This window comes from Eurosta solidaginis, chromosome 1 (genome assembly GCF_040869045.1).
Source record: "Eurosta solidaginis isolate ZX-2024a chromosome 1, ASM4086904v1, whole genome shotgun sequence".
Taxonomy (NCBI): domain Eukaryota; kingdom Metazoa; phylum Arthropoda; class Insecta; order Diptera; family Tephritidae; genus Eurosta; species Eurosta solidaginis.
In genome coordinates this window covers 19,299,281-19,327,235 of record NC_090319.1, presented here as the reverse complement: position 1 = coordinate 19,327,235, position 27,955 = coordinate 19,299,281, and the positions used below count along the sequence as shown (strand labels likewise).

The 27,955-nt window shown below is 42.3% G+C and overlaps 2 protein-coding genes across 3 annotated transcripts in view; one reads left to right on the top strand and one right to left on the bottom strand.

The window, feature by feature from the left end:
- The first annotated feature begins 254 nt into the window (after positions 1-254).
- On the top strand, positions 255-4,263 carry Manf (mesencephalic astrocyte-derived neurotrophic factor). 2 transcript variants are annotated; one of them, XM_067782126.1, is made up of 6 exons: positions 265-412; positions 499-574; positions 655-770; positions 919-1,043; positions 1,137-1,278; positions 3,857-4,263. In XM_067782126.1, exons 3-6 carry the CDS (start codon positions 689-691, stop codon positions 4,021-4,023), a joined length of 516 nt encoding a protein of 171 aa, XP_067638227.1. In that variant the 5' UTR covers positions 265-412; positions 499-574; positions 655-688; the 3' UTR covers positions 4,024-4,263. The 2 variants fall into 2 exon arrangements, with proteins under 2 accessions (XP_067638216.1, XP_067638227.1); XM_067782115.1 differs by lacking the exon at positions 499-574 and having other exon boundaries at positions 255-412.
- A 1-nt stretch (position 4,264) lies between these two features.
- LOC137249985 (uncharacterized) overlaps positions 4,265-27,955 on the bottom strand; it is a 101,033-nt gene continuing 77,342 nt past the window's right edge. Inside the window, exon 4 of the mRNA XM_067782141.1 lies at positions 4,265-4,885. Within this exon, the coding sequence (XP_067638242.1) occupies positions 4,785-4,885 (101 nt within the window). The 3' untranslated portion in view covers positions 4,265-4,784. The remainder of the gene's footprint in view (positions 4,886-27,955) is intronic.

The following is a 27,955-nucleotide window of genomic DNA, read 5'->3' as shown; positions in this document are numbered from 1 at the left end:
ATCTGGTTATGGTTATAAGTCACCATTAATGGTGACTTATAACCATAACCAGATAAAACAGCTGATCGAACCTACCTTATGGAAATCAATGTAATCGATTTACGATTTGTAGGTATGCCACCGTGCTGCCACCTTATATGGTTCCGCCAAGCTATCAACGATCAGCTGTTTTTCGGTGCTGCCGTTGGCAAAAACTGTACACTACCATGCAACCCTTGCGAATTATCAGCCAATAGGAAAGCGACAAGTGAGTTTCAAAAAGTTTTCAATTTACTTTCTCACCGGTTGTTGAAAACCAACAGCCTTTTGCCAAAACTTGAGTTAAAATAATTTAAGTGATATGTTCTTATAATCAATTTTTACACGTAGTATATAACTGAATCAACAACATCAAGCTGAATGGTCAATTAAGGTAAATTATTATATATGTAAAGTAATTAAACAAAAAGATATCAGCCCTCTTTCCTCATTCAACCCACTCCATCCACCTACATAAAGAATCAAATATAGATCTGGATGCGACGAAAGCCTGTACACAAGTGTGCGTTAAAGAAAACGCTTACGTAGCGAAGAGGTCTGCATAATAAATACCTACCATCACTTAACAACTGTTATAACAAATGTAATAATCGTTTAAAATTCATTATTTTATAGATCTTATAAACTTGCGTTCAGTTCCATTAACAAAATGCGTGTTCAAATAATTTGTGTGTTCCTTGCCTTTGTGCTGGTCCAAAGCAGCATTGCGCTGAAAGAAGGCGAATGTGAAGGTAAGTTATTGTGTCTTGTGGGAGGTTTGTAAAGAAATCAGCCAGGCAAGCAATTTGCCAACAACAAAGCTAATCACCTTGTGGTGTATGCACGTTCATGTATGAATGTATATATATGTGCTAAAAAGAACTTTATTTTCTCTTTTAGTTTGTGTGAAGACTGTAAAACGTTTTGCTGATACATTAGATGATGCCACAAAGAAAGATAATAAAAAAATTGAAGAGAAATTTAAGACATTCTGTAAAAAGCAAAAGAATAAGGAACACCGATTTGTAAGTAGACCGAAATGTTTTTGCCTAGATTAATGGGCGTATATATATTTATATGTATGTATATATTACTCATAATGTTCCTCATTCTTGCAGTGCTATTACTTGGGTGGTCTAGAAGAATCGGCAACCGGTATTCTTAATGAGCTGAGTAAACCGTTGAGTTGGTCAATGCCTGCCGATAAAATTTGTGAGAAACTTAAAAAGAAGGATGCACAAATATGCGATTTGCGATATGGTGAGTCAATTTGATTACTGTAAATTATTTTATATGTATCTTGCTTAAGTTCAGACGTTTCAATGCAATATTACTGGCAAGCGACTATAGATTTGACTCTTCAAAGGAAATTAAGTTATATAGCCTCTCTTTACCGCCAGGGGGCCGTTTCACAAAAAGAAAATATTTCCAGAACAAATTCACTTGTATTACAAAAATTCTATGCTTTGCGAAATGAGCCCAGAATCTTCAAATGACTATTTAAATTTAGAACAACGGGTTCAGTTCCCTGGGCAGTGGGGCTGGTATATGAATTTATGCTGAACAGTTTTTCATGACATGCGTATATGTGTTGCGCCGGTTGACGGAGCGAAGGAGCGACTGGCGCGCCTTGTTGGACGGCCATAACCGTTAGACGGTTAAGCGTCAATTAAGTAAGTAAGTAAGTATGTGCGGAAACTTGTAGAAAAGAATGAAGCTCTTTTGAACCATTGACTTTTAGTTAGCAAGCACACTTTACCAAACACGCTGCTTCCCAAGGCAGCGGGTCTATGTAACGGGCGACTCGGGATTTTTCCCTACCAAGAGCTGTCATGTCAGTGTAACCCCATTTTATTTTTAACTATTGTAGGATTTTTTACCTTCCCACATAGCATATGGAAGACTGATTAAAGTATAAATCACCACAATGAAACATTTTCGACTCCTTTTGACGACTAAAAACTGTTTAATCAATTCTGCGATCAAAAGAAGACTCGAAATCGACTCCTCTTATGAGTGAAATATGATTTATTGAAAAAGCAACAACAATATGTAAAGCGATCACAAAAAATGATTAAAATAAGATTCCAAATAGACTCTTAAATGTCTCGAGAAAGAATCGCAAAAGTTTTAAAACGCACTTAAAAATTATTCCCACAAGACTCATAAATGATGGTAAATATGACTCGAAAAAGACTAAATACTGATTAGAAATATAGGTTAAAAGAGGCTCACCAAGTGTAGTCGCGCGTAGGGTACCATTTTCTCCCGACGAGGAAGTCTTTTCTGATCAGAAAATGAGCGCATATATGCTTATTTTGATCATGCTGGAGACTCGAAAAAGACTCTAATATGATTAATAATTTCAAAAAATGCTGGGTGGGTTTTGAATGTACGCTTATATCCATATGAAATTCCTTTGTCCTAAGCTCGAAAAGTAATTATCCTGGATGTTTTTTATAAAATAAGGCCCCAGCAAGTCATATCATACGCTGATGTAACTGTAAAAGCATTCTTCGAGCTTTTGTGAAGACGGTGCTTGGTTGGATATGAAGTGGGTAGACCTGGCTGTCTTGTGATGTTGTTGTTGTATTAACGATAAAGACACTCTCCGAAGACTCCCCGTTATCGGTGTTGATGGTCCTTTGCCGGATATAGATCCGGTACGCTCCGGCAACAAAGTACCATTAAGGTACTCGCCCGACGCATCTCAGGAACGATTTATATGACCACATTAAACCTTCAGGCAATCCTTCCCTCCCCACCCCCAAGTTCCATGAGGAGATTGGGGTTGCCAGAGCCTCGTCTGTTAATGAAACTGGATTCGCCGCGGGTAGGTTGACAATTGGGTTGGAGTAGCTATATGTTGCGTTGGCAACCCCTTGAGAGGATTGCGCTACACAACCCCTTAAATCCCGCTCTTTTGTGATGGAAGTCGGATGTGAATATGGCAGCTCAATGCGATACAAGGCTTAAAAAACTGCCTATAGGGTTTGTTCAGTTGCTATGAATCTGCAACTAGGTAGAGCATCATCAGCACTAAATGGCGCTTAACCGCCTATATGATTTTGTCCGTTGCGTAACTAGTTACGCCAGATATTCTGTTATGCTTTCCAATTAACTCAAACCAAACAGAGAACACCGTGGTGTGATGGTAGCGTGCTCCGCCTATCACACTATATGCCCTGGGTTCAACTCCCGGGCAAAGCAACATCAAAATTTTAGAAATAAGATTTTTCAATTAGAAGAAAATTTTTCTAAGCGGGGTCGCCCCTCGGCAGTGTCTGGCAAGCGCTCCGATTGTATTTCTGCCATGAAAAGCTCTCAGTGAAAACTCATCTGCCTTGCAGATGCCGTTCAGAGTCGGCATAAAACATGTAGGTCCCGTCCGGCCAATTTGTAGGGAAGAATCAAGAGGAGCACGACGCAAATTGGAAGAGAAGCTCGGCCTTAGATCTCTTCGGAGGTTATCGCGCCTTACATTTATTTTATTTTTAAACAGAGAACATTACAAGCCAATAAATCCCTTCATGGCACGTGTCATATTATACAATATACAGAGATAGCCCTTGAAGGGGTAAACTTTCCATTTCGTTAAATAGACTAGACTCGGTTGGGGTGGAAACAAATACATTTCAGCCAATTTTACTTCATCTACAATGATTTTTCTCTAATGCGCTGATAAGTTCATTATATACATATCGCCCTTAATCATATTTGTTTTCTGCGCTTCGCCTCGTTTTTTCAAAGATAAGTCGTCACTTAATTTATAAAGTTCACTAAATTTATAATGTTACACATTTATTAATCAGCAATACTTGTTGATTTCTTCTTCTAGAAAAACAAATAGATTTGAATAGTGTCGACCTTAAGAAACTGAAAGTACGAGATCTAAAGAAAATACTCAATGACTGGGATGAAAGCTGCGATGGTTGTATTGAAAAAACAGACTTTATTAAGAGAATAGAAGAGCTGAAACCTAAATATACGCGCACAGAGTTATAAAAATGAAGCATTTATTTAATACATATACATCTAATTAATTTATGTTTACGTAAAACAAATAATTGATTTCTATTCACATCAGCACTGTTGCATTTTTTTCTTAATATTTATTTGCAATATGTTGAACGAATTTAGTTGGAAATAGTAACCTTTAGTTAAAATATGTCGAAATTGATTTTTGTAAGAGCCTGAGGATTGAAAAAATTATGTAATAAAACAGTAACACCAATTGAAACACAACTTTTGTTTAACATTTATTTAGTTTTATTCGATACAACAATAAAAAAACGGCACAAAACGTCGTTATTTTAGCAAAAAAGTTACACATATGTATCTATTAACTAAAAGTATAAATAAATTTGCTTAAATATATTATTATATTCAAATGAAAATAGAGTTAATAAATAAATGTGCACTAATTTTAGTAAATTCATACAGTGAGCAAAGTGTGAGTAGTAGGGGAAGGACAAAGAAAAGTTTGAAAATTTTAGAATGGTAAGAGAAACTGGAAGTAATTAATTTGGGAAAATAATATCGACTTTAAAAATAACTAAATTAAGAGTATATTTAATGTAAAAAGTAGGAAATTTTTTGAAAAACGGGACACATTCTTATTGAAAGCAATAGCTTCTCCATTTTTCTGTTTATTTTTGTTCAATGAAATATATAAAAGCTAAGTTTTCAAATACTTCCATTCCATTCTTGCCTGCTTACACTTTATTTTTTTAAGTATAATTAGGTTAGATTTGAGTTTTTAATTCTTAACGACGGTAAAGCTGTTTGTTGTAACGCCCCCTTTCGTTCTCCTGCAACAAAATTGTATATTCGCTATAGACAACGCACCAGCAGTAGGTAAGTATTGCTGTAAAGAAATTAAAATAATCAAGCATTACTTCTAACATTTTTCTACGGCTGTACTTAGTATAGAAATAGTAAATATCACAATTTATAGTATACTTTTAGGCTGCACTCGGCTCGTAGAAAAGCAGGTCTGCAGAATAACGTTATTTTTAAAATGTAATTAAAAATAGTCAAAAACAAGATGACAATGTAATAATAAGAAAAAAAATTGCCGCTAGGTGGCTAGAGATGTTCAAAAAAATCGTATTTGTAGTCCGATTTGGCTCATATTCCATATTTGGAACAAATATTACATACAGTCCGGCAGAAGTGACATCAAAATATTTTAGAGTTGAGTCGAGTAAAGTCTTGGGAAGGATTATGTATTGAGGACTTAGATTGTAACAAATTGTCAGGAAAGAGCCTACTAAATGAACTAAATAGAATGAGAAACAAGCAAAGGTGCCTAAGTTCGGGTGTAACCGAACATTATATACTCAGCGTGAGCTTGAATTGTACATTTAATTTCAGATAAATTACTTTTCTACGTAACACGTGGCACCGTCCGTTTAAAAAAATGTCTCCCCATTTGCTCTTACAATAAAATGATAAGTGAAATATCATTGATTCAAAACTATTTTTGCTAAGTTATAGCTTATTGTCCACGACCCTTTTAAACTTGTTTTATATCTAAGTTGCCGTGGTCTAACCGATCCCGTACATTTTTACTAGAAATATTTTCTGCTATGGGGAAAATCTGTGTAGACAATTTCATTACGATCCGTTAATTTTTCTTCGAGTTATGGCTTCCGAAACAGAAAATTGCTTAGTCATAAAAAAGGGCGGTGCCACGCCATTTTTTTAAATTTGAAGTTTTTCCTATTTATTGTTATAAAACCACTTGGGAAATGGAATACCATTGATATAAAGCTCTTTTTTGCAAGATATAGCTTATTTTATTCGTCCACGACCCTTTTATATAAAAGTGGGCGTGGTCCTTAAACGATCTCTTTAATTTATCTTCAAAGCATTCCTTATAGTACCGCAAACTCTACCAAATTTTGTTACGATAGGTTTAACGATTTTTGATTTATGATTAATAATATTTGTAAAATTGATTTTATCATAAGTGGGCGGTGCCACGCCCATTTTAAAAAAATTTAAAAAATTTATCAGGAGTCTCAATATCAGTCCACATGTCAAATTTCAACATTTTAAGTGTATTATTTACTAAATTATCAGGTTTCTTGCGTTTTCCAAAATTTTATATATATATATAAAGTGGGCGTGGTTATCATCCGATTCCGCTCATTTTCAATACCAATCTATTATGGGTCCAGATAAGCTGTACCAAATTTGGTGAAGATATCTCAATATTTACTCAAGTTATCGTGCTAACGGACGGACGGACGGACGGACGGACGGACATGGCTCAATAAAATCTTTTTTCGATACTGATGATTTTGATATATGGAGGTCTATATCTATCTCGATTCCTTTATACCTGTACCACTAACCGTTATCATCCAATCAAAAATAATATACTCTGTGTGCAAAGCACGCTGAGTATAATTACATGGATTTCAAATAAGAGGCGAAACACCTCCAAAAGCATACATTTTTTGGCACTTTCTTAGTTGTACAAAATATTTAAAAATTTCGCATTTTTAAGAATTTTTAAGCGTGGAATTTGAATACAAATACGTTTTTATGGATTATGAAAATTAAAAACTCCTTCATCAAGGTAGGGTAAAATTAAACTGGGATAGGGACTGCTTTTGTTCAAAGTGTTACCAGAGTAAGTTTTACTAAAAAACGGATAAAACCAATTAAGTATCATGATTTATGTTATAAAACAAGATCTGATAGCTTTGCTGCTCTTAAATATATCTCTTAAGATAGCAAACTCTGTTATTGTTGTAGCGATAAGGACACTCCCCGTAGGCCTTGGGGAGTGTTATCGAGTTGATTGTCCTTTGCCGGATGCAGATCCGGTACGTTCCGGTTCCAAGCCCGACCATCTCGGGGACGAATTGTTATGACCACATGCGACCTTCTAGGCCACTGCGACCTCCCACCCCCTAGATCCATGAGGAGTTCTGGGTCACCAGAGCCTTGGTTGTTAATGGAACAGGATTCGCCACGGATAGGTGAGGTTGACAATTGAGTTTGGAGAAGCTATGTATTGCGCTGGCAACCTTAAAGGGCTGCGCTACACAAACCCCTTGAATCCGGTATTTTAGTCGCCTCTTACGACAGGCATAACTACCGCGGGTATATTCTAACCCCCTAATCCGCTGGGGTATAGCAGGATCTATTAGAAGCATTTACTAGGGTCTTTGATAAGATGTTATTTGCTCTCCTCTAACTCTTCTACAGTACAACCTCGTAAAATTGACTTAGTTTCATATCTACAAAAAACGCGCATTTGAAAGAGTGTTTTGCCGTGGTGGGTCGCATCCGAGGTTTTTGAACTCTTTTGGTGGATCCAATCAAACAGGATGACAGTAAAAGGGACTGACACTGTCCTTTGTTCGATGGCTACTCAGAGCAGAACAGTAAGTGTAGGCGTTGCTTACAACTTCCGCAGCTCTTAATCTACCTTCCGATTCCACGTAGTAGACACTGAATTCGCGCACGCTGAGCCCAGAAAGTTTCCCCCCAGAGAAAAAGCATGACTCGCGTGTCGGAGCCGCGTTGAACGAATCACACTCAGGAGTTAGGACGCTGGGCGCTACTTAACTATCTTAAAACTTTATTTGTCGGATCCGTAGCATCATTTGGCTATTTTATTCCTTCCTTCGTTGTTACGTCTATGTTTTCATTTTGGCCAATGATTTCACGTTCTCGGGCTCCCTTTCTCTTCCGCCTGCTTTTAGCGTATTATGATTGTTACCTTAATGCGCGGTTTTTCAGTGCGAGTTTAAACTCCAGTTAAAGTTAACTAGAGTTTGACTTTGCCACTTGTTTCGATAGCATAAAACTTTGCTGCTTATCTCAGCTTAAGCGGCCGAAGCGGAAGGGTTAAACTCTAGTCAACAATTTTCCAAAATCCGTTTAAAACATATCCACCTCAGGCTTGTGTTTATAGAGGATGTAGTGCACAATCTCCTAAAAAATATACCGTCATTTCACGGGAGGTACGCTGCCTACGAAAGTATTGCGGGATCAAATACCACGAGTGTTTAAATGCTACCATTGCAGACGTAAGAAAATGCTAAGAAAGTTCTCAGATTATGGACGGCGTATCGATCTACTCTATCTAATCGAAACAACAATGAAGCGCCTATTAAACATTATACGCTCAATCGCACAGTCGCAGATGATGGAAATAATGATCACCCACTGACTATGGCGGGCGACAAATAATATCTCCCAGATAAAAGCAACCAATCTACGGGACATCTTTTCTGGAAGCAAAAATTGGGGTGAAGACCTTGTCCAGCGGGTGCCTTTCATGGGGGTATTGCGCCTTGCACTCAGCGGCGTCACCCCAAATCGTCGACTCGTAAGTGTTTTTACACCCTCCCTCCCTCATGTAGGGGCGGAGCCTCCTCGTGGTAGCACCTGGTAACGCTTCGGCGGCTAATTCGAGCGGCGACCTTTTTTCCCACCCCCTTAACCCTATCTTCCTTTCTTTTTTCTCTTCCCTTTTCTCTCCCTTCCTCCTTAATGGGCTGGAACAAGGTGTTATACGATCCGTGCCGAGGATCAGCCTGGCTGGGGGCCCATAAATAGCCCAGTCGCTAACGGAGTGCATCGAATACCGGGCGACCTTCGATGCTATTAAGCCTTACCCGGACATCGCGGATCTCTGTCCGGGTGGACCTTTCCCCTTCTCCGCTACTCGTGGGATGTAATTTAGCATGGAGGAAATATTTAAAAATAATAAGGAGGGCGGCTCTCCAAATAAGAAGCCGACAGGAGCTTGCTCCGCAAAGGCCACGGCTCAGCGGCTCAAGTTAGCTGAGAGAACTCTTCAGAGGTTCGCTGCTGCAGCGGCAGACAGACAGAAAAGGGCCGAGAGATTATCCGGTTCGAGTAGTCTGAGGGCCAGTACCTCTCATGGAGGGGGTACTGACCGGGAGGCCATCAGTGCTACTACCGCCCCTCCCTTGGCCCCCACCAGCAGGCCCTCCACCCAGCGACAAGCGTCTGGTGGGTCGACTGCTGGGAGCCTCAGGGAGATGGGGGGGGGGGGGGGTTCGGCTATAGGACCTAGGGCCAATCTAGGCAGGAAAGGGCTGAGGGAAAATCCATCCCGGGTATTCCAAAGGCCGGTACCTCTCGGGGAGGGGCCACCGACCGGGAGGCCTTTGGGGCGGCTGCCGCCCATCTTGTAGCCACCAGCACGGCTGCCACTCGGCGTCAAGCGTCTGGCGGCTTGGCTGCTGGGGGCGCCAGGGGTGTGGCGGTGGCAGGCTCTAGGGTCAAGGGAGTTAAAAAGCCCAGTCACTAGGACAAGCGCTGGGCTGCCCGGACACTGCGTAGGAATGCCTCCTCGCCGATAAGGGAGGTGGAAGTTTCTGCGGAGGACTGGGCGAAGGCGCAGCGTGACCTTGCTTGGGCGAAACAAATGTTGGCGGAGTTCAGGCTGGACTGGGTCGAGAGCGATGAAGCCTCGAAGCGCCAGCGGTCTATGGATGAATCCAACCCTACGGCATCGAAAAGGGCCAAGACGTAGGGAGGCTGGACGCGGTCTTTCGCCGAAATAGCCAAGGATCGGCAGATCTTTGGTATTATTGACGAGAGCAGCGAGGATGGCAGGATCCCGAAACAGCAGTGGAAGTGGATTGAGGCAGCGCTCGCTATTGTGGCCGTTAAGGTCAATAAAAACAACCGTGGTCCGCCGCCTGCTTATACCGATGCGGGCTGGTTCCAGGGCAATGTTAAACTAATTGCATGTGACAACGCCAGGTCGGCGAAGCTTTACAAAGCCGTCGTCTCGCCGATAGGGGAGGTGTATCCGGGCGCGCGACTGAAGGTAGTGGAGGCGTGTGATATCCCCTCACGACCAAGGGCGAGAGCCTGGGTTCCAGTGAGGCCAACGGACCCCGCTGATATACTGGAGCTGCTCCAGGAGTACAACCCGGGTCTACCGACCCAAAACTGGAAGGTGGTTAACGTGGAGAAGACTGAACGGGCCACGATTCAGATAGTCCTGCTGCTCGACAGCGCAAGCGTCGAAGCGTTGAAAAGGCAGGATTTCAGGGTAAGCTACGGCTTCAAGAATATAAGCCTTACGGTTTATAAGGCTGACGTTGAACCCTTGGTAAACCTTGTGTCTCGTACGGAGGTGGTTGAACTCCCCAACCCCAATAAACCTACATCACTGCAAAGCAGCATCAGCTGCACTCCTACTGCACCTGTCTTCAGGTGCGGTAGACATCGTACTAGTCCAGGAGTCGTGGATCGCTGGCAATAGGATCTGTGCCTGCGGACACCAACGTATAAGCTTTATAGCGCCCAGGAAAAGGGTAAGTCTACTCTTAATGTTTTTCTTCTACCCAATTTTAGCAATGGGGATCTGACAGCGGTTAGCGTCGAGGAGCTAGAGAGGAGCTTTAAACTTGCTTCCTTCTACCTAGCGCACGATCACCAAGGCTCATTACCACCGGATAATTTCAGGGATTTCGTGAGAGCGGCAAATCCACGAAACGATTTCATCCTACTCGGAGGCGACGCCAATGCTCATCACGCCCAGTGGGGCAGCAGTGATACAAATGACCGAGTTAAGTCTTTATTTAACTATCTTTTAGGCACTAATCTAAGTATATGTAATAGGGGAAATGATCCCACTTTCATTACGAGGAACCGCGAAGAGGTCCTTGACTCTTTCAGTGAACTGATCGTTTCATGCAGAGTTCTAAATGAGCACTCCTTTTCTGACCATAGACATACATATAAGCTTTTCTATATCACAGGCGCACACAAGTCCTAAGTACATACAAAATATTAGAAGAGCGAACTGGGGCTACTATAAGAAGATAATATGTAAAAAGCTATCTGAAGAGGTGCGAGCCCCAGAAAGCGAGGAGGAGCTAGACTTGTTTGTAAATAATTTCAGTCAAAAATGTAGGAATGCTTTATATAGGGCTTGGCCGACTAAAAAGGTTTTGGAAACTCACAAACCACCATGGTGGTCGTCCGATCTTGATAAGCTTAGGAAGCCATGTAGGGCGGCCTTTAATAAAGCAAAGCATGATGGACATGAATCCTCATGGGCTGCTTATAAAGCGAAAATAAATATATATAAAAAAGCAATCCGAAATGGAAAGCGATGCTCCTGGAGGGATATCTGCGGCAGGATTGAATCCATATCCGTGGCCTCCCGGTTAAGGAAGATGCTATCGAAGTCTCCAACTCAGCTAAGTTACGTCCAAAAGCCGGATGGGCACTGGACGGACTCCAGCGCCATAAACTTGCTAATGGATACGCACTTCCCAGCAAGTGCGGTCGTGTCTTCAAGTATTGTCAGCGGAAGGTCACCTAATGATCAGCTGATAAGCGAAATCACAGATGATAAAAGGATAGATTGGGCTTTACAGACCTTCAAGCCCTATAAATCATCGGGCCGTATGGAATTTTTCCGGCTCAGCTACAGTATACTGCCGAACTTATAAGGCCCTGGATTAAAGGGATGTTATAGGTTGTCTTAGGCTCAATTACGTACCAGTATCGTGGAGGGAAGTCAACGTGGTCTTTATCCCCAAGGCAGGGACACCCTCCCACTCTAAACCAAATGATTATAGGCGTATAAGCTTATCTTCTTTTCTGCTTAAAGCACTTAAAGACTCCTAGAGGACTACATCAGGAGGAGGATTGAGCCGTCGCTTCTTTCGCAAGCTCAGCATGCCTATACTAAGGGCAGGTTAACTGACACGGCCTTGCACTCACTGGTATCCGTTATCGAAAGGTCACTAGACCTCAAGGAATATACATTGGTGGCATTTCTGGATATAGCGGGTGCCTTCAACAACGTTCTCCCGGAGGCCATCACCTCGGCGCTTACCGATCTGGGGGTGGACGCTTGCCTGGTGGAGTTTATATACAATCTGCTTACGCGTAGGCAGATTAAAATTGAGCTAGGTGGATGCGTGATCCGCAGACCGGTCGGCAGAGGCACTCCGCAGGGAGGTGTTCTCTCTCCGCTACTTTGGGTGGTTACCATCAACCAACTACTACGCCTCAGGCAATCAGAAGGTCACAAAGTGATCGCGTATGCAGATGACATCTGTGTCACCATGCGGGGGAAATTTCCGCAAACTCTTTGCAACCTAATGGAAGGGCCACTATCCAAAATTTCGCACTGGGCCACAGCCACAGGTTTGGAAGTCAACCCGGATAAAACCGAGCTTTTGCTCTTCACGAGGAGGTAGAAAGTACCAAATATAATACCGCCAAGAATTGGGGGGACGTTTTTAGCGTTTGGCGATCAAGTCAAGTACTTGGGAGTCATTCTGGATAGGAAGCTATTATGGAGTGACCATATAGTGGAGCGATGCAAGAAGGCAGCAGCAGCGCTGTTCACCTGCAAGAGGGCAATTGGCACCTCCTGGGGATTCTCCCCTAAGGTGACCTACTGGATTTATACAGCCATTGTGCGCCCGATTCTTCTTTATGGTGCCTTGGTCTGGTGGCCTGCACTAGCTAAAACTACCTATCTTAAAACGCTTCAAAAGGTGCAACGGAGTTCGGAGCTCTGCATCACCGGGGCTCTCGGCTCCACTCCATCTGAAGCACTAAACACAATGCTATACCTTCCACCTCTTGACCTGGTGGCGAAGGAAATTGCGGTCTCTGGTCAAATGGATATACTGGACACGCAACAATCCTGGGCACGAACGCCCCAGTCCCAATACCGGTGCGCACTGACTACTGCACGCTAAAGAACGACTTCGTTAAAAACTATTGTATATATATACCATCGCGACAGGACTGTAATAACCGACAACATACGGTACCGGGTGCCATCAACATATTCACGGTTGGTTCAAAGCTTGACGGGAAGGTGGGAGCAGGCCTCTTTTCGCCGGATCTGGGTCTAGAGGTCCCTTTTCGCCTACCAGATCACTGTAGTGTTTACCAAGCAGAAATGCTGGCAATACACAGGGCTGTGAACCATCTCGGGTCTATGCCTAAGGATGGTAAATGGGTGTTTATTTTCTCAGACAGCCAGGCCGCATTAAAGGCCCTGGACTCATTCGTCGACAACGCAAAGTCGGTCACTGAATGCCGCAGATCTCTTAACGAGATGTTTCAGCACTTCAGTATCAGCCTTATATGGGTACCTGGGTACAGGGATATTGAAGGCAATTGCAGAGCAGACGAGCTGGCCAGAAGTGGCACCACCGACCATATCCTTCCCGGAAATGATTCGGTAGGTATACCCATGGCCACTGTCAGGCCTCGTGTGAACACAAGCACTATAAGAATTGCAAATGGACTATGGTCAGCCATATCGTCGTGTGAGACATCCAGGCAAACCTGGCCCTCATATGGCAAGGGGCGCACAGAAGCGCTTCTGATTTTAAACAAATCAGTTCTATCGTCCCTGATAAGGGTTCTAACAGGGCATTGCTTAATAGGCACGCATGGTGCTAGAATGGGGGTAACGACCTTCGACTATTGTCGCAGCCGCAGATGTACAGAAGAGGAAGAGAATGTCCAGCACCTTCTCTGTCATTGTCCAGCGGTTAGTAGGCGTAGGTTGGCCATCCTTGGTAAACCTTTTCTACATGACCTCGCTGAGGTCTCTAGCTATGAAGTAAAGGCTCTAGCAAAATTTATAATTTCCACGAGGTGGTTAGACCCGATTTAGGCAGGGTAGGGGTCCTCTTTGAGACCGTATAGGGTATTACAATGGGCCCGTTGGTGGGCTAAGTAGTGAGCTGTTACCATAGGCAAATATATGAAAATGCCTGTGGACGATGAGCCTGCTGTGTTACCATTAATGCACCATCTATGCTTAATATGACAGGAACATGTGACAGCTATGGCGACAGCGTATTTAAAAAAAAAGTTATTCGAAAGAACCGAAGATGTTTTAGTAACGAAACTCTTTACACAAAAATAGAGATAGGTCTACGAAGCCCAGCGTGTACGTTGCCAAGGCGTTGTTATGTGAATGAATAATAATGCTCTGGGCCTTAAGAATACCCATTGGTAGTGATAGAACCATACGAGTACTGAGTAAGTAGTATCCATAAGTTAGGTTAGGTTGAACTGGCCGGTTCGTGAGGACCTCACATAGACTGATTGAGTCCGTAGTGTTACCAGAAGTTTGTGTTAACGACCAAACTGAAAAACCCTATCAAAAACCAGGACTTTTGTTATAAAATAACTCCATCCTCTTGGCAAATACTAGAAGCTTCCTAGGACTTAAGCCACTTGCTGTTTCTAGATCTGACAGCTGCATCACTCCTAATAGCTGGAGTCTTAGCCTGGCATGTGCAGGGCACGAGCACAGAACGTACTCGATCGTTTCCTCCTCCAACCCGCACTTCCGACATATGCTATCACTGAGCAAGCCTAATTTAAAGGCATGTGATGCCAGAAGGCAGTGTCCAGTCAGAATACCAGTCATGAGTCTACAGTCCTCTCTTTTTAATGATAGAAGCAAGTTTGTTGGCCTAAGGCTGTAAGACCTACACATAATCTTCGACACTTTACAGCCCCGCGCTTGAACCCACGCCTTTCCCGGTCGATCATGTGCACCTCTCGCCTTCGCTTAATCTCGCCCAGTCTAATTGGGACCTCTACGGAGCAAGCTTCAAAGGATGCGCCCTTTTTAGCTAGTTCATCTGCTTTTTCATTCCCATCTATTCCCATATGCCCTGGGACCCAATATAGATGTATGCTTCTCCCTGTCCCGATTCTCTCCAGGGACTGCTTACACTCTAACACGCATTTAGATGCTGTGCTATGCGAGATTATTGCCTTAATCGCTGCTTGACTGTCAATATAAAAGTTAAAACGGTTGCAGCTTAAGCTATTCTCTTCCAGGGTTTCTACTGCTTTGGTTACGGCTAATATTTCCGCTTGGAAAACGCTACAGTAATTCGGCAGCCTGTAGAATCTGATTATTTCCAGATCAGTACAGTATACCGCAGACCCTACTCCTTCCACTACTTTGGAACCATCTGTGTGCACATGTATCGCCTCGTCCGACATTTGCGCACCCTTGCGCCAACCGTTCACCTCTATTGTGATCTTAAGATATCCCTCGAAGCGCAGATAGGGAATCAGGTAGTCTGTTCGTCTTGTGATTGATGACGCTATACTACTATGGCCATATGGTCGGCGCTCAAGCTTCCCCGAGGCACCGAGCCTGGTTGCAGTTGTTAATGCTATGGTGTTTGGTCTACAGGTGGAATGTGCAGAATGGCATACAGTGCAGCCGCCGGGGTTGTTTTCAGGGCTCCCGTAATGCTAAGCATCGATCGTCTGCATACCCCCTCTAATTTTTTGTGGTATGTTGTTTTTTGTGTGGCTTTCCACCAAACAAGAACTCCATAGTATAGAATAGGGCTTACAATCGCTGTAAAAACCCAATGAGAAAGAGAGGGCGATAAGCCCCACGTACACCCCAGCATTCTTTTACATGCTTAAGTGCCGTTGAGGCCTTCTTAACCCTCTCCTCCACGTTGAGCTTCCATGGCAGCTTACTGTCTAGGATGATTCCTGAATATTTTGTGCAAGGTTATTCCTGTAAGGTCACCCTAACTTAGGCCTGGTCCAATTAGGGACCTTGCATCTCTTTGTAAAAAAGACCATATCGTCTTCTCCGTATTGACTTTAAACCCGACATAAGACGACCAGGTATGAATATCCCGAAGGGCCCGATCCATCAAAGAACTAATCGTTGGAAGGCACTTTCCACTTATGACAATTGCAACGTCATCTGCGTAAGCTGTAAGTTTTACGGGTCCCTCATCGAATCGCCTGAGCAGTTGGCTGATGACCAGCGACCACAGCAGAGGTGATAGCACCCCGCGCGTTACTATATTTTCTACTCGTTTAAGACTGTTTAGGCCATTTATTGTTCATGTCGAAAATTGGTCGGATATGGTCGAAAGTGGTATCAACGGATGCGCATCACTGCCAAGTAGAGGTTTACGCCGATCGCTTTATCGGTGGCGGCGGCGTAGGCGGCGCGCCGGTGTTCTTACTTTAAAAAGCTAAATTTTTCTATTTAAAAAAATAATATTTAGGAAAGGTTTTGTTTGTATGTATTTAAGGAAATCAACATGTTGGCCATTTCGGAAAGATCCGGGGTTTTTGCCTCAAGATCTCGCAGACCGTTCAACAATTTTCAGGAGTAGCTCCTTGCGGAGGGATTGTCCCTCGTTCACTTACTCCAGAGAGGCTTCGAACCTAACCCCGGTCTTTGGAATTGGTACTGCTGCGTCTGCTAAAAATTAATAGAGATACATAAAATAGCCACATTTTGTCTGCATATCTCGTGCAAAGCGTAGTTTCACCTAGGGTTAACTCCTAATAATCGTCGCGAACGCAATTTCTTTAAATCATTTGTGGCTCCTTGGCGGTCACGCACCAAGGCGACTTACGGTTGCTATTAATGGTCTATTTATACCCATGACTCTCGTGGCACAGGGCGCCTCCAGTGTTTTCGGCTGCTTTTAAGAGCTACAATTCCCGATGTGCGAACAGTAGCAATCCCTACAACCAGTCGCTACCACGCCTCCTGACCCTAACACCATATGCCAGTACAGAAGCTATAGGACTGCGACTTCGACCTCATACCTTCGTCGAATTCACTTTCCTAGAAGCTCTAGGTGTAGCTCCGGAGACTTCCCAACGGATGCTTTTGTCGCGCTATGCTGCCGAGCTACACCAGAGAAACGCCATGAAACGTTAGGGAGTGACTATTCGGCCAAGGATGCCGCCTTCGAAATCATAAGCAATCTAAGTGGAAGTCATTGCCTAATGGGTGAAAATCGTATAATCCTCGGTGCATCTGCATGATTAAAATTTTACAAGGACCCTGGATAAAATTTTTAAAATGTAGACCAAAGTTTGTAGACGTTTGTGTTCACAACATTGATTTCAATAGTCTTCCTTAAATCAAAACGATATTTTAGAGTGAAAGTCGACCGATTTTAAGTTGAAAGATGTTTACTGCTGTTTTCCGACCTTATGATATAAAAGCTCATTATGGATGACCGCGTAGCTTCAGTTTTCAGACTAGTTCGAATGTCCACTACGTTAGGGTAGTAGCACACACGGTCATTAGTTCAACTGTCTTCGGAAAGCTTTTGCTTCACCACTTTGAGTGTTCTTGCGAAGGACAAAGCCTCACTAATTATATGTGCCTACGTATTCACATTTGTAAAAGGAGCCGTATCGTGTAGTTGATATTTAAACTTGGTTGATAGGCTATAATAAATGTAATTCACTCCAAGGGATTAGTTTTGGATAGGGCCGCCAACTTTAGGAAATGTCAAACCGGCAGACTTGGGTGTTGAAGGGTGAAGTGTGAAAATTAAAATAAAATTTTCAGGCGCTATTGTATAATTTCGAAAATAAACAACAGATGGTTGAATGTAAGCCCAAGCGATTTTTCAAACCCTTCTCATACATACATATATCCTCAACTTATGTATGAGGTAAGAATAATTTCAATGGACTGTTTATGCCCCCAGAACCTACTAAAGGACTTTGCATCACTGATTTCGATTATTCTTTCAGTCAATCGCAATATAATATTAAAAAAAAAAAAAAATCGGCACCTTTTTTGAGTATTTTGGTTTTTTTACAACTTCAGGACAATTTGAAACGCCTTGGGTCATTTTATTCGAATTCATTGTTCATTATTAATTTTTTGAAAAAATATGCAAAGTGAACATATAAATTTATTATATAACTTTTCTTTCAGTGTTTTGTTTTAATAACTTGGTGGATTGGATGATGCAAAATCCGTGTTAAGCTGACATCGAAAACCCCTGTTTTTTTAAAATAACTTTTGAACATATAGAACGAGGCGGCGGCGTGCGAAAAACGACCCTAATCGGCGGCGGCGGCGGCGGCGGCGTTTATCGGCGGCGTATATCTCTACTGCCAAGTACAAGAAACTAATTGCGAAATTTAACTCTTTCTAACTATTCAAAAGTTATTTAAAAAAACAGGCGTTTTCGATGTCAGCTTAACACGGATTTTGCATCATCCAATCCACCAAGTTATTAAAACAAAACACTGAAAGAAAAGTTATATAATAAATTTATATGCTCACTTTGAATATATTTTTTTAATTAATAATGAACAATGAATTAAAATAAATTGTTTTCAAGTTGTCCTAAAGTTGTTAAAAAGAAGCAAATTACCCAAAAAAGGTGCCGGTTTTTGAAAGAATTTTATATTGCGATTGGCTGAAAGAATGAGCCAAATCAGTGATGCAAAATCCTCTAGTAGATTCTAGGGGCATATACACTCGTTTGAAATGTTTCTTACCTCATATGTACTTAAGTTGAGGGTATACATATTGTAACGAATTTGCTGCAAATCCTCTTATTTGCCCCTTTTGCTAGGTTCGTATCGCTAAACTGTTGAATAAATAACTCCAATATTGAATAATGGAAAAAATGGCCTTTATTAAAATGTTTCACAATAACACTCAAACTGTGCAACGAATAGCTTAATAACCAAACTGATAGCTCAAATGACTCCACTAATCAAAATAATACTGGTATTGCTCGCTAGATATCTTCTTAGTCGTAACTGCTGATCAACTCAAATCAAACTGAATTACTTCTTACTCGCCTGCACCGCTTTTATAGTTTACGCTGCATACTTCTAGGCTCTTCGATTTCCAGAAGTTACTAGTTGTTTCGGCTACAAAATCGCCAGCCACAACTACGTGCACAAATTATTGCCCTCTCTTGTGACCACTGAGATAAGATATATGCATGTGTTTGTGCAATGCCGCTCCGCTGCTCGTATACGTACATATGTGTAGACGCAATTATTTATTCGTTTATGTAAACACATAAAGATTGAATTATTGATGTGAATGTTTGTAGTTTACAGTCTCTCGCGCGCACATAGCCGTATAAGTAAATGCATCTGTGTGTGACATCTCTCTGGGCTGCCTTATATATGTGTATACTTGATTTGATCATTAACGTAAATACTGCTTGGCATGGCCTTAGCATCGCCTTAGTGATGGGATAACTTAGGGGTGGTAATATCCGTGACACTGCCCTCCACCTAAGTCTGATCGTCCCGATCAGACAAATCTCTCGATCTAAACGTTGCCAGCCTTTCCAAATGGACCACTTTCATTTTGGTTCGTGGTTTACCGATGGTTTGTATGCGGTACACTACATCGTTGATCCGTTTTACAACTTTGTATGGGCCTTCCCAATTACACTGCAATTTCGGGGACAAACCTTTTTTACGTTGTGGATTGTATAACAGCACCAAATCTCCTTCCTGAAAACCTTCTGAATTAATTGCTTTATCGTATCTGGCTTTCATCTTGTCACTCATAATCTTTGTTCGTTGCCTTATCAGATCATGTATTTGTCTTAACTCTTCTTCCAAATCACTAGTGGATTTCCTGACATTTCTCTCCGCATTGGCATCTATCCCAAACTTCAAATCAGCTGGCAGTCTAAGGTCATTGCCAAAAATTACTTTTGCAGGGGTTTGGCCCGTTGTCTCATGCACTGCTGATCGGTAAGCCATCAAGAATAATGGTATGCGGGTATCCCATTCTTTATGGTATTTGTCTACTACTTTCCTTAAGTGCTCCTCCAATGTTCTATTGAATCGTTCTACCATACCATCGGATTGAGGATGCAATGCAGTTGTCCGTGTTTTTCGAATGCCCAATGACTTACACATTTCCTGGAACACAGCTGATTCGAAATTCCTGCCTTGGTCAGAATGTAACTCCATTGGTACACCATACCTTGCAACCCATTCGTTTTTAACCACTTCTGCTACTGTTTCTGCTTCTTGGTTTGAGATTGGGTATACCTCTGGCCATTTACTGAAATAATCCATAACCACCAGTACGTATTTGTTTCCGCGGTTACTAGTAGGAAATGGACCTGCGACATCCATGGCGATCCTTTCAAATGGCGCACCTGAGTTATATTGCTTCATCTGGCCATGACTTCGTGTTCTGGGCCCTTTCGCTCTGCTGCAAACCTCGCAGTTCGCAATCCACTCAGTGACCGACTGACGGCAACCAACCCAATAGAATCTCTGTTTAATCTTCTCGAGCGTCTTCGTGATTCCAAGATAACCTCCGCTTGGACCATTATGCAGCTCGCTGAGCACGTCAGGAATCCTCTTTCTGGGAACAACTATCAGTTTATTCTTGTATTTACCATCCTCACTCTCCCATACTCGATGAAGGCAACCGGATATCAATTCTAAACTGTTCCACTGTGCCCTATATGACTTCGCAATGGGACTCTCTGCTGACATCTCTTCTCCGTTTGGTCTTTCATTTCGTTCGAGCCCTTGCATAACACGTGGCAGATCTGCATCTTCTAGCTGGCACTTTCTTAGCTGTTCCTTGTCCCATTCATCTGTACATGTTATATTCATTAGCAAGACATCTATAATGTCTTCTTTAGCCTCGGCTTTTGAACAGTGCTTGCATTCCAAACTACATGGTCTTCGTGACATTGCATCAGCATTTCCATGGGTACTACCTTTTCGATGCTCAATGGAAAAGTCGTAGCTTTGTGCCAATTGTCCTTCCGGATTACGGAACTGCAGAAGCCATTTCAACGCTGCGTGATCTGTCCTGACACGGAATCGCTGGCCGTAGAGGTATTTGTGAAAATGTTTAATGCAGTCTACCAATGCCAACAGCTCTCTCCGCGTAACACAGTAGTTCCTCTCTGGTTTTCCAATCGAACGGCTGTAATATGCAACTACCTTCTCCTGTCCATCGACCAGTTGTGATAAAACGCCTCCTATAGCATATCCACTCGCATCTGTATCCAGAATAAATGTTGCTCCTGGAATCGGATATGCTAACATTGGGGCAGTGCACAAACGCTCCTTCAATGTTTGGAAAGCCACTTCTTGCTCCTTCTTCCATTCAAAAGCTTTGTTTTTTCTTGTAAGCTCATGGAGGCTATGGGCTACGCTGGAAAAATTTAGTACAAATCGGCGGTAATATGTGCACAGCCCAAGAAAACTTCTCAATTCATGTAGGTTCTGTGGTCTTGGCCAATCCTTTACAGCCTCTATTTTTTCGTTCGCAGTGCAGATGCCCTCTGTCGTTACCTTGTGACCCAAATAATTGACTTCCTTTTTAAACAGCGCACACTTTTTGGGACTTAACTTCAGACCAGCGCCAGCTATTCTCTGGAAAACTTCCTCCAAGTTCTTAAGATGTTCATCAAAGTTCTTGCCCAATACGATGATGTCGTCCAGGTACACCAAGCATGTTTTCCAATGTAGTCCTTTCAGTACCTGGTCCATGAGTCTCTCAAAAGTAGCTGGTGCATTACAAAGTCCAAAAGGCATCACTGTGAATTGCCAAAGACCATCACCGACACTGAAGGCTGTTTTCTCTTTATCTTCCTCCTTCACCTCCACTTGCCAGTAGCCGCTTTTCAAGTCCAGCGTGGAAAACCATTTCGTACCAGATAGCGAGTCCAAAGTGTCGTCAATGGGTAGCTATCCTTTTTCGTTACGTCATTCAACTTCCGGTAGTCCACGCAAAACCTCATTTTTCCATCCTTCTTTTTTACAAGTACTACCGGTGAGCTCCATGGACTAGCTGATGGTTCGATGACGCCGCTGTCGCTCATTTCTTGAATGATTTGACTCACAACTTCCCGCTTCGCCAGTGGAACACTACGTGGAGCTTGACGGATCGGCCTCGCATCTCCAGTGTCAATTTGGTGTTTCACAACGTTGGTGCGGCCTGGTTTAGAATCATCCTGGTCAAATATGTTCGCGTACTTTAGGAGCAGTTGTTTTGCCTTACTCTGATAGGCTTCCTCTAGCCCATGCGTCCATGCCGTGATATCATTTGAAAGATCAGTATTACTAGATGAAACGTATTCCTGGAGCTGTTCACAGTTAATAACTACTTCGGCCTCTTGGCATCTTCCCAAAATAGCTCCTTTGGTCAAATTGAATGGTGACTTGAACTCATTGAGTACTCTTACCGGAATACGTCCATCTTGTTTTGTCATAGCCAGGGTTTTTCCTACAAGTATGTTCAGTGCTGATTTATTTGCTGCTTCGACAACCCACAATTTGTTTGTCCCACAATCTCCATCTACCTTTGCCCAGATGACTGCTTCTGATTTTGGTGGTATTTGCTGACTCTCTTCCACCAGCACTCGTTTACTGCTGTAGCCTCTCTCGTAGCCGAAATTAAGTGGCACATCCATGTTCTTATATCGCATCGTCTTGCTTTGCATATCGATCTTGATGCCTTGGTTGATTAAGAAGTCCACTCCAATTATGATTTCATCAACAATACCTGCCACTATAAAATTGTGAAGTACCGTGACGTTCCCAATTGCTACTTCACATTCTACTTCTCCAATTACCTGGGTGTCCTCTCCCGTGGCTGTACGTAATCTTGCTCCAAGCAATGGTCTTATCTTCTTGTTGACTAAATCTGATCGAATAATGGAATGGGATGCACCCGTATCTACAGTTAGTAAACGTTCTTTTCCATCCACATGTCCTCCGACAGTAAGATTGCTTGACCTTCTTCCAATTTGCGAGATAGAGATTATGGGGCATTCAATTGAGGGAGCCAGCTGTCGCCCCTTGCGGCTGACTCGCTTTAGTTTAACGATTGAGTGGATTTGGAGATTTGATCGTCTCCTTCAGCTCTGCGTTTACGGCCACCCACATTGTTGGAACTATTGGAATTGCTACTGCAATGACGTGCAATGTGACCTGGGTTACCGCACTTGAAACATTTCATAACTCCGGCATTTTTCTGTTGTGATCCCTTCAGAGCTTCCAAAATTGTATCTACCCACTCCGGCCTTTCTACTTCCACACGATGAGCTTTGTATGCTGGTTTACTCAATAATGACGCCGTTTCCTGAGTCAATGCATGGGATACCGTTTCAGAAAATGTTTGCTTTGGGTTCGCGTATGTGGCTCGCTTCGTTTCGACGTCCCGTATGCCATTTATAAAGCTCTGAATCTTCACTCTTTCCGTGTATTCCACGGGTGCATCCGCATTTGCAAGATGAGCCAATCTTTCAATGTCCGAAGCAAACTCCTGCAAAGTCTCGTTAGCTTTTTGGTAGCGGTTTTGCAATTCTATTTGAAATATCTGTTTCCTGTGTTCGCTTCCGTATCGCCGTTCTACAGCAGCCATCAATGCGTCATAACTGTTCCGTTCGTACTCTGGAATAGTCTGTAAGATTTCGGCAGCTGGTCCTTTCAATGCTACGAAGAGTGCGGCAACTTTATCTTCCACATTCCAGTTGTTCACTGCTGCGGTCTTCTCAAACTGTAGCTTAAAGACCTGGAAAGGAACAGAACCGTCAAAGGATGGTGTTTTTACCTTTGGATTACTCGCTGAAACTGCTGGACGATTTAATTGTAACTGCTGAATCCGATCTTTCAAAGCATCCATCTCAGCTTCCATTTTATCTTGTCGTTCACTAAAACCCTCCAACTGCGATGATATGCGATCCTCTTGCGCTTTCAACTGCTGAGCCAACTGAGATATCATATATGTCTTCTGTTCTTCCAGTTGCGATGCCATATATGTCTTCTGTTCTTCCAGTTGAGATGACATTTGCGACGACATTTTTGAGATACGTGTCTCCTGGGATTCCATCTGTGATGACATATACGTTTTCTGTTCTTCCAGTTGTGATGACATGTTGGTGGATATTTGTGATGACATTTCTGTTATACGTGCCTCTTGTGCTTCCAGTTGAGATGCCAGTTGCGACGACATTGATGCTACTGTCGATGTTTGTGCAGATATTGCAGCCAATATCATGTTCAAGTCTGTGCTGCTAACCGTCTGCGATGTTTCGTTTTTCTCTTCAATTTTCGTTGTCTCCTCGCCATCAAGATGAAAGACATACTCTTCCACATCAATTCCTTCTGCTTCCATTGCCTCTCGTAGCCGTGCCTGAAGTTCAAGTTTAACGCCGCTTGTATTCAATCCACGGCTCTCCAACTCCTTCTTCAGCTGCTGGATCCTCAATTCACTGAACTTTGCCATGTCCTTGTTGTCCTCTAGAATTTATCCAACAATTCCTCTTCTGACACCAATTGTAACGAATTTGCTGCAAATCCTCTTATTTGCCCCTTTTGCTAGGTTCGTATCGCTAAACTGTTGAATAAATAACTCCAATATTGAATAATGGAAAAAATGGCCTTTATTAAAATGCTTCACAATAACACTCAAACTGTGCAACGAATAGCTTAATAACCAAACTGATAGCTCAAATGAAACTCCACTAATCAAAATAATACTGGTATTGCTCGCTAGATATCTTCTTAGTCGTAACTGCTGATCAACTCAAATCAAACTGAATTACTTCTTACTCGCCTGCACCGCTTTTATAGTTTACGCTGCATACTTCTAGGCTCTTCGATTTCCAGAAGTTACTAGTTGTTTCGGCTACAAAATCGCCAGCCACAACTACGTGCACAAATTATTGCCCTCTCTTGTGACCACTGAGATAAGATATATGCATGTGTTTGTGCATTGCCGCTCCGCTGCTCGTATACGTACATATGTGTAGACGCAATTATTTATTCGTTTATGTAAACACATAAAGATTGAATTATTGATGTGAATGTTTGTAGTTTACAGTCTCTCGCGCGCACATAGCCGTATAAGTAAATGCATCTGTGTGTGACATCTCTCTGGGCTGCCTTATATATGTGTATACTTGATTTGATTATTAACGTAAATACTGCTTGGCATGGCCTTAGCATCGCCTTAGTGATGGGATAACTTAGGGGTGGTAATATCCGTGACAATATGTACGTATGTATGAGAAGGGTTTGAAAAATCACTTGAGCTTACATTCAAACATCTGTTGTTTATTTGCGAAACTATACAATAGCGTCTGAAATGTTAATTTTGCTTTTCACACTTCATCCTTCAACACCCAAGTCTCCCAGTTTGACATTTCCTAAAGTTGGGGGCCCTATGCAAAACTAGTCCCTTGGAGCGAATCACATTGATTATAGCCTATCAACCAAGTTTAAATATCACCTACATGTTACGGCTCCTTTAACAAATGTGAATACGTAGGCACATATATTTACCAGGTGAGGCTTTGTCCTTCGCAAGAACACTCAAAGTGGTGAATCAAAAGCTTTCCCAAGACAGTCGAACTAATGATCGTGTGTGCTATTACCCCTGGGGTAGTGGACAGTCGAACTAGTCTGAAAACACGGTCATCCATAATGACCTCTTATATCATAAGGCCGGAAAACAGCAGTTAACATCTTTCAACTTAAAATCGGTCGACTTTCATTCTAAAATTTCGTTTTGATTTAACGAAATCAATGTTGTGAACACAAACGTCTGCAAACTTTGGTCTACATTTAAACATTTTACCTAGGTCCTTGTAAAATTTTAATTATGTAGATGCGCCGAGAATTATACGATTTTCACCCATTACGCAATGACATTCACTTAGACGGCTTATGATTTCGAAGGCGGCATCCTTGGCCGAATAGTCACTCTCTGACGTTTCAAGGTGTTTCTCTGGTGTGGCTCGGCAGCATAGCGCGACAAAAGCATCCATTGGAAAGTCTTCGGAGCTACACCTAGAGCTTCTAGGAAAGTGACGTCGACGAAGGTATGAGTGGGAAGTCGCAGTCCTATAGCTTCTGTGCTGGCATATGGTGTGAGGGCAGGAGGCGTGGTAGCGACTAGTGATCGGGATTGCTACTGTTCGCACATCGGTAATTGTAGCTCTTAAAAACAGCCGAAAAAACTGGAGGCGCCCTGTGCCACGAACGTCATGGGTATTAATAGACCATTAATAGCAACCGTAAGTCGCCTTTGTGCGTGACCGCCAAGGAGCCACAAATGATTTAAAGGAATTGTGTTCGCGACGATTATTAGGAGTTAACCCCAGGTGAAACTACGCTTTGCACGAGATATACAGACAAAAGTGTGACCATTTTATGTATCTCTATTTCTTTTCAGCAGACGCAGCAGTACCAATTCCAAAGACCGGGGTTAGGTTCGAAGCATATCTGTAGTAAGTGAACGAGGGACAATCCCTCCGCAAAGAGCTACTCCTGAAAAATTTTGAACGATCTGCGAGATTTTGAGGCAAAAACCCAGGATCTTTCCGAAATGGCCAAAACGTTGATTTCTTAAATACATACAAACAAAACCTTTCTTAAATATTATTTTCTTTTAAATAGAAAAATTAAGAAAAGTAAGAACACCGACGTACGCCGGCGCCGCCGGTACATAATAGAGCCTACGCCGCCGCCGCCGATAAAGTGATCGGCATAAACTCTACTACATATTTAAGATCAACATAGTTCAGTCCCTTAACACCATAACTTGCGCATAAAATGAGATCGCAGACGTTGCGGTAAAAGCTCCACACTCAATTTAAACCGACTTTTTGATAATGTTTGAATGGGACATGATTTCTCGATGGTAAAACGAAAGTACGTGTTCCTTGTCCAGAATCACTAGCCCAACAAAATGAAGAAAAGCAATAGAGCTTTTTCGTTCTTCTATTAAATTTTAGTGGATGGAGTTAGCAGCTTGTACACCATAGTTGACGATATATAGGTATTGAAAATGGTCGAAATCAGATTATATCCACGCCCACTTTGGGAAATGGCAAAAAGGAACTAAGTTTTAACAAATTCTGATGAAGTGGGAGAACTTGACGAATGGATAAAAAAAGTTAGGAGGTACAATATAAGTTTATTACAATTTTGTAAAATGGGAGTGGCGCCGCTCTCATTAAGCAGAAGGGCGACCCCGTTTAGAAAAACTCTTTTCTGACTTAAAAAACTTTTTTAAATACCAAGGTCGATCAAAAATCTTTTTAAATCATTTAATGTTCGTGACGTTTCCTTAAAATATATGTAAGAGTACACAATTAGGTATATAGTGTTCGGTTTCGTCCAAACTTTAAGATTCTTACTTGTTTTCTACTAAATTCAAAACATAAGATCTCATTTAAAAAAAGCTTCTTCCGCTTTGACAAAACGTCCGAAGTACTCACTTGGATCGGGTATATTCGATACTTTTTACTTACTGTAAGTACTATCATCGATACTTTGCTCCGGGTATTTTATATGAGTACCGGTATCGATACTTTTTTTAAAAGTTATATCACCCATAGGTGGAAACAAATCGGCACACATTGTTGGACCGTCAAAACCCATTTTTTTGAGAAGTTGTAACTTTAGACTAGACAGAAGTGGCCGGTCAATAAACACTTCATGCAGACTCAATGTGTCGACAGTGTTACCACAAATTTACTCAACGACCAAACAAAATAACTCACAATTAGGTACCAGGTTAGGTTAGGTTGAACTAGACGGTCAATAAAGACCTCACATAGACTGATTGTGTCCATAGTGTTACCAAAAATAGTTTTACGACCAAACGAAAGAACGCCAATCAGCTAGCAGGACTTATGTTATAAAATAACTCCGTCCTCTTGACGAATACTAGAAGTTTTCTAGGACCTAGCTTAATTGCTGCCTCGATATCTGCCAACTCTGCCACCCCTAATAACTGAAACTTTGACCCCGCGAGCGCATGACATGAGAACAGAACGTGCTCAACCGTTTCTTCCTGCAGATCGCCATTCCTTCATCTTCTGGTACTGACGAAGCCTAACTTATAAGCATGGACGCCAGAAGGCAGTGTCAAGTTAATATACCCATCATGAGTCTTAAGTCTTCTCTCCCTTTAGATCTATGAGCCACTTTGTGACTCAACCCATTCCGTTAATTTCGAACAATGCCGCCATTGCTCGCTTCGAAGCATTGTTGCGCATAGTGCATATTCCTAGTATGCCTATGTTTTCCCTATATTCGTGACCACCCTATGCAATGCAGTATCAACTGTCTTGGCTTTGGTGAAAGGATGTTGTGATCTAGA